The sequence below is a fragment of the Anastrepha obliqua genome, chromosome 2 (assembly GCF_027943255.1).
Source record: "Anastrepha obliqua isolate idAnaObli1 chromosome 2, idAnaObli1_1.0, whole genome shotgun sequence".
Classification (NCBI taxonomy): Eukaryota; Metazoa; Arthropoda; class Insecta; order Diptera; family Tephritidae; genus Anastrepha; species Anastrepha obliqua.
In genome coordinates this window covers 67,055,503-67,070,300 of record NC_072893.1, presented here as the reverse complement: position 1 = coordinate 67,070,300, position 14,798 = coordinate 67,055,503, and the positions used below count along the sequence as shown (strand labels likewise).

Below are 14,798 nucleotides of genomic sequence, written 5' to 3'. Positions count from 1 at the left end.
TTTACGGTGATTTGGCTTTCAAACGGCATACAAAATTTTAAAACGAGGAAGTAGTTTTTTAGTGACGCTCTTTTAAAAATCTCATATCTTGATTTCGAAAAAAAATTGGTGGCAACATCAGTTAGAAATATTTTTGTATTGAAACTTATTTAAGCGTCATTCATTTGATACATTCACCTTAAATAACCTTGATAAATTGCTATTTTTGCAAAACAATTTAGGTGGCAACGCCATAAAAAATATCTTTACAATTATTTTTTACTAAAAATGTCTACCTTGATATCCATGCTGTAATACTTATGAATATTTTTTAATAAGTTATTACTTTTTAGTACAAACAGGTGGTAACGCGCTGAAAAAAAATAGTTTTCAGTTAAGGAAATCTTCACTGGGAGCACTCCTGATTGTCTGTTTGTATACTGCAGCTGAGTAGTTTACAATATGAGTGACATGGGATGCCAAGTGCAAAAATTAAAAAAACTACCGGTGGGGTGACTAATTTTGCGCCATCTATGTAGACATATTATTGTAACTTTAGTCAGAAAAACTTGCAGACGGATACTCGTTTAATGCTGTACATACTAATAAGAAAAATTCTGTCGCTATTCTACCTTCTTAAGAGGTGATTTGATCGCCTGAAACATCCAAGCAATTCCAAACTTAAAAAAACCCCTTCCAAATCCTTAAATATTTACTCTTCAGCTCAGCATTCAATTTACGTGGTATTCGGGTGTTAATATTGTATTATATTTGCAGAACACTTTCTTAAAATTCCTTTCCATCCACTTCTCCTGTCCACTTTATAACACAACGGCAAGCACTGTTTACGGTATAGCCTAACGACTGTTTGTAATGAAATTGAAGTCATAAACTGTTAGTCAATCCAGGAATTAGATGTATGGTAGTGAAAACGGATTTCTAGCACATTGAGACAATTTACAAAATACGAGGGCTTGGAAAATACATAGATGTATATCAACAATGCTTATACGCACACACATTTAGATATCGCATATTACTAACTTAGAAGTAAATGTACATTTGTATGTGTCTTGGCAAAAGCAATGAAATTCTTAATATGTTACAACAAACATAAATTCTTGATGAGGCCTAAAAGTCAGCAGTTGACAAGTGATAACTCTAGCAATCATCGGCACATTTAGCTAAAGGGATATACTCGAGTATACTGAAAGAATTTCCTATTATAACATTGGATTAGATAATATGTACTATATATAGAATGCGTGTGTGTATGTGTGTGCTCAACTAAAGTGTTAAGGAAAGGCAAGCCATTGTAGTGAGATTAAAAATGCTGAAATACTGACATGAGAAACAAATTGTAAACAAATTGTAAATGTTGGTGAAGCAGTAGGCATCTGAAAGGAGTGCACGTACAAAAATACATATTTATTGTATCATACAGGGAAAAGGCAAACTAATATGGAAATTTTCAAGTACAGATATTGGCATTAGATAGAAGATATTATACTAGTCCATCATTGACAAGAATACTACCAATAGCGAAATGATCAATTTGCCTGCAAATATTTAAGTTAAGAAAGTTTAAGACTCACATATACCTTTAACATATACATAGACGGTTTCAATATGAAAGAGGGTGTTGGGGCCGCAGTATTCTGTTGCACACAAATTGCTGAACTATTGCAGTGTGTTCCATGTTGAGATGTACGCAGCAATGAAATGAGCAGACTTAGCCACAGAGAACATTCCTCCAAACTCTCAAATAAGGTTTTACATTGACAGCCAAGCAACCACCAAAGCAATAGCAGCTGTAATGACAAATTCACACTGCGTACGACAATGGCCGGAGCAGTATGGATGAGCTAGGAACTGAGAAACAATCCATCATCTACATTTTGGGTTCCTGGCCACAAAGGAATTGAAGGGAACGAGAAAGTAGATATACTAGCCAAAGCAAGCGCAAACCTTCCTGCAGCTAGCACCGGCCAGTATACAACCACTTTTCTCCAAACAACGAGAAGTAATAATTGATTTTAGAAGCAGCAATGATTCAAGAATCGAACTCAAGATGGGAAAGAATCGCGAAAATCATGCAACGCAGGCGCAATGTCAGGTCTACAAAATATATTTTATCCCTTCCGAGGAAAGATTGTAGACTTGTAGTTGAGATACTAACGGGACACTGTCTCATTCCATCGTACGTGGCCAAACTTAACCTAGTGCATGCACAATATGTAACCAAGTCAAAGCGAGAGGAACTCTCGAGCACCTACTCTGCCACTGCCTTGCACTTAGCAAAACACGCATAAACTTCTTAGGATCTGCATCATTTTCAACCTTACATAGAAAGCGTGGCGGATCAACAAGTTAGCAGCCTACTTAAATCATTTAAAGTCAAAATATAAGGCTCTTAAACCCTCCATGCAAACACTTGGTAACACTATCAACTTTGGAGCTAAGAGCGATCTACAGAATCAGCCAAGTCCAACTTAAACTAACCTAAAACTCTTCTATGAACGCCCCAATGCATCGCAATGGTTAAGGACTATGTGTGGCAAGATACTGATGAATATTTTTATTAGAAAACGCTTTAACCCAGTCTACCAAATAAGGGCAAACATTTATTAATATTAGCATGATATTTATTCACTTTATATGCAGTCGCACAACGCAAGTCAGTAAATCACTGGCTCAGTTTAAGCTTTAAATCGTCAAAAGAAATAATTACAATTACCCAAATTAGGGGACATCAGAATTCGTTTTAGAGGTATGGTTCCTTCGGCAAAGTTTCTTATTTTGATCCCTAGAATATGATTTTCACAGAGCAATGGGCGATTTTTTTGCCTCCCCACAAATCGACCCGGCCTAATGTGCAATCAGAGATCAGTATTGATTGGGCAAGCACAGAGCGCAAGTTATCAAAAAGTTTTGTGTTATTTGCATTGGTATAATAAATAAAAATGTGAGTTAAATAGATTACTTCTTTTGAACAAAGAATAGTTGATGGGTTAATCTGTAGAATGCCAATTGGAAGACATTTATCCGATAATGAGCGTGGTCCGATTAAGGGCTTAAGCGAAAGTGGCAAAAGTATTCATGAAATGGCTGCTAGAGTAAATTGGCATATGAATACCATCAGCAACCTTCTTAAAAATCCAGAAACATATGGTCAACTCAAACGAAGCGGCAGGCCAACTAACATCGACAGCAGATGCAAACCCATTTAAGTCTTAAGGCCACCCATAGACGAATACATAAAATTTTGGTTGAGGACGGAACACTTAAATATTGTTTGTGGGAGCCGGTACCTTAGTCAACCACGGCAAACGGCCATAAGTGGAACCACGGTGGCGAGTCTTTGATGATTTGCGCCGCTTTCGGATATGGTGGAAAGTCTCCAATTTGTTTTATTCCGACAAGAACCAACGCAGAATTCTATATTGAAATATTAGAAGATGTTCTCATTGTGTTTGTAGTAAACATATACGGAGACGACTGGGTTTTTCAGCAAGACAAAGCGCCAATCCAAACGGCTCGTTTAACTAAGGCCTTCCTATCGTCAAGAAAAATTTCAGTTATGGGTTGGCCAGCACTTAGTCCCGATTTAAACTCAATTGAGGACCTCTGGGGAATATTGTCGGCCGGTATTTATAAAAATGGTCTTTTTTAATTTAAAAAGTTTAGTCAAGTTGAATTTTTGCTGTATAATTTTTTGTTTCTATTTTCCCTAAATATATATTAAAATTATTGGGTATACCTTTCTCCTGCTTCTTTATAGTTTTTCATTTGAAAATACCCTATGCGCAAGGGTATCTATTTCTGTGAGGTATAGCGTAAGCTTGTACCAATGAATATTTAACTTATTACTGAACCTGAAAGAAATTTCATTTAATTATAATAAAAAAAATGAATAATCAAATTCTGTATACACTTTTAATTATTTATTTCAAAATATTGGCATAGAATTGAAAGAATTTTGGTTTTCGTATTTATTTTAACTGAACCAAAACTAGTTACTTTAGTACCATATTGGACTAGATTGTTTTTAGGTTGGCATGCACTCATATTTTAACTGTTATTTAATATAATTTTCCAGCAAGAAAAAAATATACAACACGATTTGGTTGAGGAAGAGAGAACTGCTGGTATTCTATTTTTCCCTACAGGGATACAACTACATATTTTCACAAATATATTCGTTTTACATCTTTAATATGCAACATGTAAAACTGCAGTTGTGAAAAATCTTGTGCTAGTGAAAGTAATATTATTTCACAATAAGCAAATTACTAGTGACAAGATTCTCATCACTCTCACTGTATTGCAAATATGTAATAGGTATAGTTTGCCTGAAAAGCTTAGGAGAAGAGAGAGCCTTGGACAAGGCGGAGAGAGATGGAAGTAGAGATGAGGGATTACCCGCTTATTACAAGTTTATTTATCTGAGATTAATAACCCAGAAATCTTGTTGGCACACTCTCTGATACCATTAACTACAACTTTTCTTAAAAAAAGTCTTGTGGTTCGGAGCCTCTAGGAGAAAGTTAGCTCTTAAGGTCGTGGTTGAAAAGTATGAAAGCGGTGTGCGCTATTTATATAACTGGTATTTCACAAACTAGTTGAGAAATTTAGGCTGGATGAATCAAATAATGTTGAAAACATGAATATGGTAATTTGAGCACTGGTACAATAAGTTGAGTACTTATTGGTATGGAAGTAATCAGCAGAACTCATTTATCAATACTATTATAAAGCGTTTTTCAATAGGTGCGCTTCAACTTTTTTCCGATAGGGAGGGCGAACGACGCAATATTTTTTATTTTTCGCTTGTCATTTGTAAACTTCATTAGTATACATTTCATCATGGAACGCTACACACTTGAGCAACGATTGCAAATTGTGCAAATCTTTTATGAAAATAATCGTTCTGTTGCTGCTACTTTAAGAGCATTACGGCCATTTTACGATGAAGCTCACTTTTGGCTCAATGGCTTTGTCAACAAGCAAAATATGCGTTACTGGGCAGAAAGCAATCCACACGTGATTCATGAGGCACCGTTGCATCCCGAAAAAATCACTGTTTGGTGCGGTTTACATGCCGGCGGCGTAATTGGCCCATATTTTTTCGTTGACGAGAACGATCGCCACGTTACTGTGAATGGAAATCGATACCGCGACATGATAAACGATTATTTTTGGCCGCAATTGAATGGTATGGACTTAGTCGACATGTGGTTTCAACAGGACGGGGCCACAAGCCACACAGCACACGCTACAATTGATTTGTTGAAGAGTAAGTTCGATGAGCGCATTATTTCCAGAAATGGGCCGGTCGAATGGCCGCCGCGCTCGTGTGATTTGACGCCTCTAGACTATTTTCTTTGGGGTTATGTGAAGTCATTGGTCTACAGTAACAAGCCGGCGACGATTTGTGAGCTCAGAGCCAATATTGAACGCGAAATTGCTGGAATTTCGGCCGATTTATGCAAAAGAGTGGTCGAAAATTGGGTTCAACGATTGGACTTCGTAAAACGTGCACGCGGTGGTCATGCAAAATAAATCGAATTTCGTACTTAAATGTATATGTTCAAACTCGATAATAAAAAAAAAATAGTTAAAACAGTCAAACCGTTTGTGTTTTATTAAAAAAAAAAGTTGAAGCGCTCTTACTGAAAAACGCTTTATAAAATATTGTCATTTTTATAAATTTTGTTTTTACCACGCGATTAAAATTTTATATTTACATTCAATTTTATGATTTTGTATATGGTGGGTAGTCGGGTGGGTTTGTGACTACTATTAGAAGTGAAAAGGTATTCTCTAATAGCGGCAGGCAATGGCAAATCTCTGACTGTATTTCTGCTATGAAAAAGCTTGTCCTTGTCGGAGGCGGTATAAAAGTGAAGGTCGCTCCGTTTATGGAAAAACATCAAGACTCATACATATACCTATATACATGTATATATATAAATATTATCTATACAAGAATACGTCGAAAAAATCACGATCTGTATGGGTCTTTAAACCTTTAGAACTGTATGGGTCCTTAGATTTTTAGAAACCAAAGTATTTTCAAAATTTTTTAAAACATTGTGTGCTTTAAAACGTTTAACTTTTTACTAACTCATTTGTCCAATTTCAATAACATTTTAAGTTTTCACATATGTGCATGTGTAACAATATCAGGTTAGACACCACAAAGTTTTTCAACTGACCGCGGCCAAATATCCAACAAAATATATAAGGGCCAATTATGTTTGATTGTATAATGTATGTAAGGGATTTTGAGATTTATAAATACTTTTTAGAAGATCATACAGTTTTCCTTAAAAAAGTGCAAACAAAATATGATATATTTATAAGTCACTTCGGATCGTTTTGTGAATCTTCTCTCTTCCACGATGACATATCTTACCTTTTAACGTCACATTAAAAAAAATTGATAGAGACTCAACTAATTCTTTAAATATATATATGTTATATGTTTAATTTTTTGTTAAGATATGCAGAGGCTTAGCATATAAAGCATATTTTGGCCTAAAAAATTAAAAACAGAAATTTATAAAAAATTAATATTATAATCTCGGCTCCTTATAGTAGACGCCAAGCCAACTTTATCGTTAGTCTTCAAGTTGTTAATAAAGAACCGTAAGCGGTTTTTCGCCCAAGTATATTAACGCCCCACTCAGGTCTAGCTAGAATTGTAGTACTAAATAGCTTACTAAAATGTGGTTCATCCAAACGATTGTCAACAGGATTTGTTGGACCCAGACCGAGTGTTACGGCCGAGTGTCCATTTCCTAAGTCGCGCTATTGAGACGTTTTATACGTATTTATAATTTACCAAGCATTTTTTATACTTTCAGAATTGGTAAAGGATTAGTGAAGGAGATGATAGCTTTGCAAGACACCTTTTGCCATTTTACCAACCAATTCCAGGGGAGGTGAAAAGAGTATTCAGGGCGGTGCTAACATTTAAAAAATTTTGAATTTTTACTTTTATTCTTTATAGGTCACATTTCTCGAGCCCCATTGTGGAGCATAGGACCAAAAAAAAAATTGTTCCACTCCGTTCTGTTCCCTGCTTTTACTTTTATTTACTGCTACGTCAGGTTTTTGTTCACAGCTTTTATTTTACTTTCGCTGCAACGGCGACATGAACTCCTAAGTCTGCTCGGTTGCGCTGATCCCCGGGATTCCAGTCTAGTGCTTGTCTGCAGATCTCCGTGACTCCCGCGCAAAGGGTTTGGCCGAGCCACCTCCCCTTGTGCTCTCTGATATCTTGGGTGAGTTATTTCTATTGGCATCGTCGGTGTAAGTCGGCGTTCGATATCCAATTGTCTGGCCATCAAATGCGCAGGATGTACCTCAGGTTACGATTTACATACACTTGCAGCTTTCGAACGATTTCTGCTAATAGACATCATGCCTCACGGACTGACATAACATTTGAATTAGAGATTCAAAGTTAGGAGTGCACGCTGATTGGTTCGGACAACCACATTGCTCGGAGACTAGCAACTAAGTTTCTTGCTTTCTGCTCCTTTGTGAGAACAGCAATTTTGCAACCCTCATCTGCCGAGAATTAGCTTCTAACCCAATGAAAGCCCCAATATTGAATGACTCGTCTTTCGCATTTATCGCTAAATTTTTTGTTTTCTTTAGATTGAGTTTAGCAGTGCTAAAGTGCCTTATAAGGTGGTTCAATTTGGTTTTTATGTCTGATCTGCGCTGAGAAAGCTATACTATACCGTCCGCAAAAACTAAATCTTCAAGATCTACGCTATAGTCACAGTTTTTTGGTGAGACAAAACGATTTTTTGATCTATTATAAGTAATAGGCAAAAACTCTAACCCAACCTTAGAAATATAAATATTTTTCACATAACTAACCGTCAAGCCGATTTGTTCTTTACTATAAATCATCATGCTTTCCTTCTTGTTCTAACAAAACCTCTACGTTCAATGCTTATTATCAAATACCCAAAAGTCATTTTATTTTCCTCACTTCTTACATTTTTTTTAAATGTTCAATCATTCATTAAGCCCATTAAAACCACAAAGTCATGTGAGTCTGAAACAAATTTGCATGAGTTTATAAATTTAGTCTTTGGAGTGGGATATATGTAACTTTGCGTCAGCTGTATTAGATCGAGTGCACTAAGTTTCCTCTAGTTCCAAATTTTAATGCGTGAGGTGCTTGCTTACTGAATTGTGAAATTGAAAACAGTTTATGAACTTTTTAGCAAATTCTTGGTGTGACGTTGAGTGGAAAGTAATTTTAGAGTTTTTGCATAATTTTGCACATTTTGCGCGCAAAGTTATATGAGTGAGCTGCGTAGTAGGAGCGAGAGGCGAAAGTAGAAAGAAAAATTAGCTTCATTGGCACAAATTAGTTAGCTGTTTCGTCTGCAAATTCTTCATGCTTTATTGGTGCTATTGGATTTCAAGTTACTTGTATACTCTACCTGAACTTAATTACATACATATCACAAATACTGTGATTTAATGCCTCTAGTCAGACAACGAAATAACTTTTTGATTTCTGATAGCAAAAAAAAAATCTTACATTTGAGTAATAGTAATCAGAACGAAGTAATGCATAAATTTGGTATGTATAATCCATAAATTTGTTATGTGCGTTAGACGTTTGCCAAAAAATGAAGTTTTATAATACCTTAGAAAACCATATGATTTGTTTGCAAAATGCACATGGAATAGGTTTATGCAATTTTTTCTTGCAGTTTGGCCAAGCCGTGAATTTATAACACAAATCTATAATATCTACGATAACTCCGAACTAGCAGTGCTACACAACGGCAATATCAGCGACTTAGTCACATCAACGTAAGGCAAGGTTATTCCTAGCCGTTCCTACTCTTTGCCATGAGCCAATTGACCCTGCACAAAAGAAGCATCGTATAAAGTTTCACCAGACGTCTCTAGGACCTGGACTTCGCCGATGACATCTGCTTCCTCTCTCACAAACTCACTGACATGCAAGCAAAGTCGGACAGACTAGTTACGCTGGCACTCACTGTCGGACTTGAGGTCAACATCACCAAGACGTAAGCTATGAGAGTCAATCACAATAAATCAATCATATAATGGTTGACGAGTACCCGGTGGAATTCATCAAAAGCTTGGGCTTCCTTGGCTGCGTTATCACGGTAGACGGCTGCTCCGCCGCTGAGGATGACTACAGGCTAGACAAAGCAAAGCACGGGCGAGCTCCCAAACCTCCAGGTGCACTAAACCGCATATATTCAGCTCATGTGTGAAGTCCGTATTGTTGTGCGGAAGTGAAACATGATGCATAGACTACAATCTTTCGTCACCAAATGTCATCAGCAACGACGCGCCGTGGAGGTCAACGAATGTGGAGTTCATCTTATGGCAAATAAAACGCAGATAGTGGGGATAGATAGGTCACAGGCTAAGAAAGCATCTCACTGTACTGGAACCCTCAAGGGAGCAGAGCTCGCGGTAGGCCAAATATAACTTGGAGAAGGTCGATGTTGGTCGAGCTAGCAGATGCCGATATAATATGAGACGGAGCAAAAACTACAGCCCACAACCTTGTATGATGGAAGAGTCTTGTCAAGGCCCTATGCTCCCGAGCGGAATGAACAAGGATATAAAAAAATCCGTGATAAAAGGTGGCGCAAAGTTAATCATCTACTGAAAAATTTATAATTTTTGCAAATGGCGTCGAAGGTTAGTCATATTTGACACTTGTGAACTAGAAGCTGCAGTATTCAAACAGACAAGCAATGGGGCGCCTAAAGATCAAAATAGAGATTTCCATCACTCGAAATCATTTTTTCATTCTTAGTTAAAAAAGTTACGCAAAATCAAAATTGGGTGATTAATTGTGCGCCACAATTAAATTAGCAGCCTAAAATGTATATGTTTATTATTTATAAGCAATTTTATTAGGGAAATATTTACTGCTTTCTACTACAAAACTTATATAAATCCAAGCTACAAAAAATATTCAAAAAATTCTCATCAAAATTTTAACAGAAATATTCGAGAAATTTTAAATTTTTTAGCCAGAATATTTAAAACCTATTTCAGAAATGCTGCTTATATATATTCCACTGAATTTTAATTCTTTATATTTTTTTGTCTTACAATTTTGGGTGCTTTTTTCTATTCTTCGCAAATTTCTCATATACGAGTATACTTTCAATACCTTAGCTCAACCTTCCATGGAGTATTTCACCATATATTCAAGAAATTACGTCTTTGTGTGAGAAACGAATGACTTGAAGCCTTTTACATAAGCAGAAGTAAAGCTTTGAACTTTTTTCTTGATCACTAAATTGATATTTACACTCACACATACACAATGTTGAGAATAACAATTTTTTTTATTACTAAATTTTATTACCCTATCAACCTACGTGAATCCTACGTTTTCAGTTCCAGTCTTTGCTAACTTCTGGCTTGAGTTCTAATTTGGATTTTTGCATATGCCAGCACAATTTTTTCGACAACCCATGCTGAAAATTCGCCTGACATGGCAAGAAAGTGTTGTAGTAAGCGCAATAATCATAATAAAGGCAACGTGTAAATTGTCCAATGCCCGTTGCAGTAAAGACTTCAAATCCACGCTTTGGTGAATTCTTCCTTTAGCAATCAAATAGCAAGCACTCAAAAGAGTTGAAAGATATTTTAAAATGAGAGCTATATCTACTGTTTGACTATTTCTTTTATCCTCATTCTTAGTCTTTTTTGCTGCTGCTTTTTTTTGGACATCTCATTTAGATGACACTTTTTGGCTTTACTGGTGAATGTAAGTGTGTCCGTGTGCACACCTTAACCAGGGTTGCGCCTCTAAACGATGTGCCACGAACAGCATGCTTGGCTGCATTTTTCGTGACACCATAATATATTTTTGCATTTCTCTTTCTTGCTTTCGTGCCATTTTCCCATTTTCTCTATGACTCAATTGCAACGCCTTTAGAGGAAATTTTCATTTCAGACTTTGCTGAGCTACACAAGATTTGTACTAAATCCAGGATGGCAATTTCAGTTGATGCTCGTAAGCATGTACCAGTACATGATATGATGTGCATTGTGAGAGCGTATGTTACATAAGTGTACGTATTTGTATGCATGTATGCATGTATGTGTGCATAGAGACTTCTTTGTAAGTGTGTACGTATGTGCAACGGCAATAAAATCAACTCAGCTGTGTGTATTTTGGTGTGGCTTCGGCTTTAAATGAATTATGCGACATTTACTCTAAAGTGCGCCGTTACCGGCAACCCTTCAAATGTCCTTATGGCCTAAACCTCGCAAATACCAGCATCTGAACAATCCACTCATTCAACACACTGGCCCACAGTGATTGCTGCACTTAACCCTTGCGAGGACTTTCTCTTCTAAATGCCAGAAATTTCAGCTACTTGGTCACACAGCCATTCACACGCACATACACACACACGCATACTTAAGGATTTGTATTGTACTTTTATATGTTTAAGAATATGAACATCAGCACTTCGCCGGCCTACCATTTAGAAGGGGATTGCGTATACGCTCTGACTTACTCTGTTACCAAGCTTTTATGCATGTAAGCATATGTATACGAATATGTGTAGGTAATGCCACTCTTGTGCTTGTGTTTGCTTCACCTACTTCTTGCTACAAAAGTCAATTTGTCTTTCTAACACATACAACCACACATCCATGTGAATAATTCGTCACTACACACATACATACATACATACCAAGGTGTGTATGCATGCATATGCGTATGTTTTGTTGGTGTTTTTACAGCGTGTTTGTCTTAGCTGCTGCAGTTCTAATCGAATTTCCATTTGCTCTGAGGCCAATTTCCAATTTCATATTAAATGTATAATAAATTATATTTCAACTCGTAAGACGTTACGTTGCTGCAGCTTGCCGCAAGTGCGAGAGTGTGGGTAGGGTCTGTTTGCTAACATGGCTCTACATGTATGCATATTAAAAGAGCAGCTGCTGCATAAGGCTCTTTTGTCGTTAATGTGAATACATACACACACTTATACTGACTCACTTTTGCACTGACTACCTTGGTCGCCTCAATTATGATTTATTGCAGATTTTACTGCTGTTTTTACACTTTCTTGGATTTCTTACTTGCCGTAGCTTCGGGGTATACATACAAGTACATCAGTAAATATTCGTGAACTGCACATACACTCGTATGTATGTCACTTATTATTAGATATATACATATTTATGTACATACATATTTTACTTGGCACAAATCTGTGAGTGCATAAAGCGGATTGATTCGATTTTCTCTATTTCTAAACCCTAATTTATTATTTATGATCAGTTTTGTTTGTACATACATACGAGTATATTGTAAAATATTGTAATATGTTTGGTAAATATTTTATACAGTATTTTGCTTGGTGCCTTTGTCGCTCATGTATGTGCTTTATGTTTTTTGTTGTACTTACTTGTAGGAAGTGGACCACATTTCGCTTCTTCCTTGAAAGTGCAAAACTTTTGAAGATCGTCAAAGAAGAGTCCGGATGGACAACGATTCAGATAGGGGAAGCCATCGACGCACTGAAATTATAATGAAATTTTAGTTCGTATTCCTAAGACTCGTATGCAGATGCTGGCTGAGTAAGCAATAATTTTATTTGAGGTTAAATGGTTACGTTTATTTGCAAGCACTTTCTTATTATAAAATATTGTCACAAAGGTAGATACGAGTGATATAAATTTGAGGAGATTTCAGGATCTTATTTTGTAGTTCTGGAATTTCGAGACTGTTCCGAAAAAAGGAGATTTTGAATTTAGTTAAAGTTCTGTGTAACACCCATATTTGTACTCAGCCTAATAAAATATTTTGAATAAAAACATTTTAGCAAAGAAATATAATTTCTAGCAATTCATGTAAATGTACATGATTCCATCAGTTCCACCCCTTGCCCCCCTCCCCTCTAATCCAGGGTGTCATGCGTCACTGTGTCCAATGGATGGTTTGCAGCCAGGGGTATCCAGCTGTATTCTAACGGCGCCCTCCAGAAACTGGGTCACTTCAGGAGGTAGAATGATCTTGCCGTGGTAGAAGGGACGCCATGGCCGACGTCTAGTCTTTCCTCCTTAAAAAACTTAGTTCGCCACGCTCGCCACGTGAAGCAGCGCGGTCGGTTATGAACATGAGACAAAAGAAACCTTGCCTCGGATAAAGAAGGCTCATCAAAATCAAGACCCAATTCCTCGAGAAGGTCAGGTCTTTCTACAAAAAAGACCATTCATATAAGCGGAGTAAAGCCTGTGGCTAAGCCAGTACCTAGTTTCCGCTCCGTCCCTTCAGTGACTGCCTCTATGGCAGCGAGGCCTCTTACTGGCCATCATAGTAACAATTCCAACCCTGTCATAAGGCAAGTTGACGACGACATTCCATCTACGTCTAGTGCTTGCAGTAGACCGCCCCTCGCAACACAGTTCTTGGGAAGCAAGATCTGCCCTGTCAAAAGACAAGCGGATCTTGCTTTTCCTGTTACTCCAGGTGACACGCTAACTCTGGGAGGAGAAACACCGTCAGCAACATTGGCAGCGTTGGTCCATATGTTTCAGCCAATGGTTCATCGTGTCTGCCCTTCTGGCACCATCGCTGCCTCGGGTAGCACCCACCCCTGCAAGTAGATAAGTGCTTCAGAAAGGTATTATCGTACCAGGAGATCCACTTTCAGGATCATGGAGAGAATGAAAGACAGCAGAGTAGGAACTGTCTGAAGAACAGTCAGATTCCAAGGGGTGGGCTGAAGCCTTCCTCACCGAACACCGGGAGAAGGTCAAAATATACTCTTTGCATGGCAAGCGCAAACGATTGAGTGAAGGGGCATCGGCTGAAGCCAAAAGAACCAAGGTGTTCGCCACTCGGATGAGTAATGTCACGGCAAAGAAGTCTTTCGCGAAAATAACAATAGAGAGAGTTCTGGAAATGAACTACATGAGCTACCTAAAAGTGACTGGATTGGCGAAGTGTATGGCAAGAAAAGACTAGCCGTGATAATACTAAACGAGGAATCATTAGACCCACTCGCCAACAGAAAATGTTTGCTTGAAAATTTGACACAGAATAAAGGAAGTGTTAAACTTAAGAAAAATGAGAAATTAATTATTTCAGTTAAAATTCTATATCTCCATTGGTTTTCCTCTGATTTGACAGAAATTTTTAAATATCTTTATTCCAATGAACATACCGCTCATTTATTTCAATAATGTAATAATTCAAGAAACGAAAATGCTGCGGTAGACGGCTTCAAAGTTTTCAATTTGCCATGCCTCCGTAAGTAAAAGTAAAGTCATATTTTCAACTAATGGGTTCCTGTCAATAGATATCGCCATGCATTTTCTATACGTAACAGAAGAGTCTGCAGTCGTTATTTTATACTATAGTTTTAAAAATTTTGTTTTTGTTTTCTATGGCAATAATGAATTAAGTCAGCGATATGTTTGCGTTGCCTTGTCCACCAGTTGTAAGTACCGGAATGACTCGGGCTCGCTCTAGTAAACTAGCGACTGAGTACTCCCATTAGGCCCATAGAACAACAGCGGAATGCGCAAAAGGGCCACCGTAGAGGACTCTACGTATCTCTCAGACCCCGAATCGGGATTCTCTTCGCTAGGAGTTTTAAGCTACCATAACTGAACTGCAACTGCCTCTCGATAAGATTGACGAAACAATAAATTTTAGGAGTCGACATGGAATCTTAATGGCTGCAGTCCAAGAGACAAAACTACACACTAGTTCCTCCCTGATTACTAGAGAGGGTTGCAATGTGCACTGAAATGAT

General features: G+C 37.4%; 1 protein-coding gene across 1 annotated transcript in view; it reads right to left on the bottom strand.

Annotated features, from left to right (window-relative positions):
- The window catches only part of LOC129239286 (chitin deacetylase 1), a 132,877-nt gene that overhangs the window by 80,205 nt on the left and 37,874 nt on the right, over positions 1 to 14,798 (bottom strand). The window contains exon 3 of the mRNA XM_054874678.1: positions 12,444 to 12,555. Within this exon, the coding sequence (XP_054730653.1) occupies positions 12,444 to 12,555 (112 nt within the window). The remainder of the gene's footprint in view (positions 1 to 12,443; positions 12,556 to 14,798) is intronic.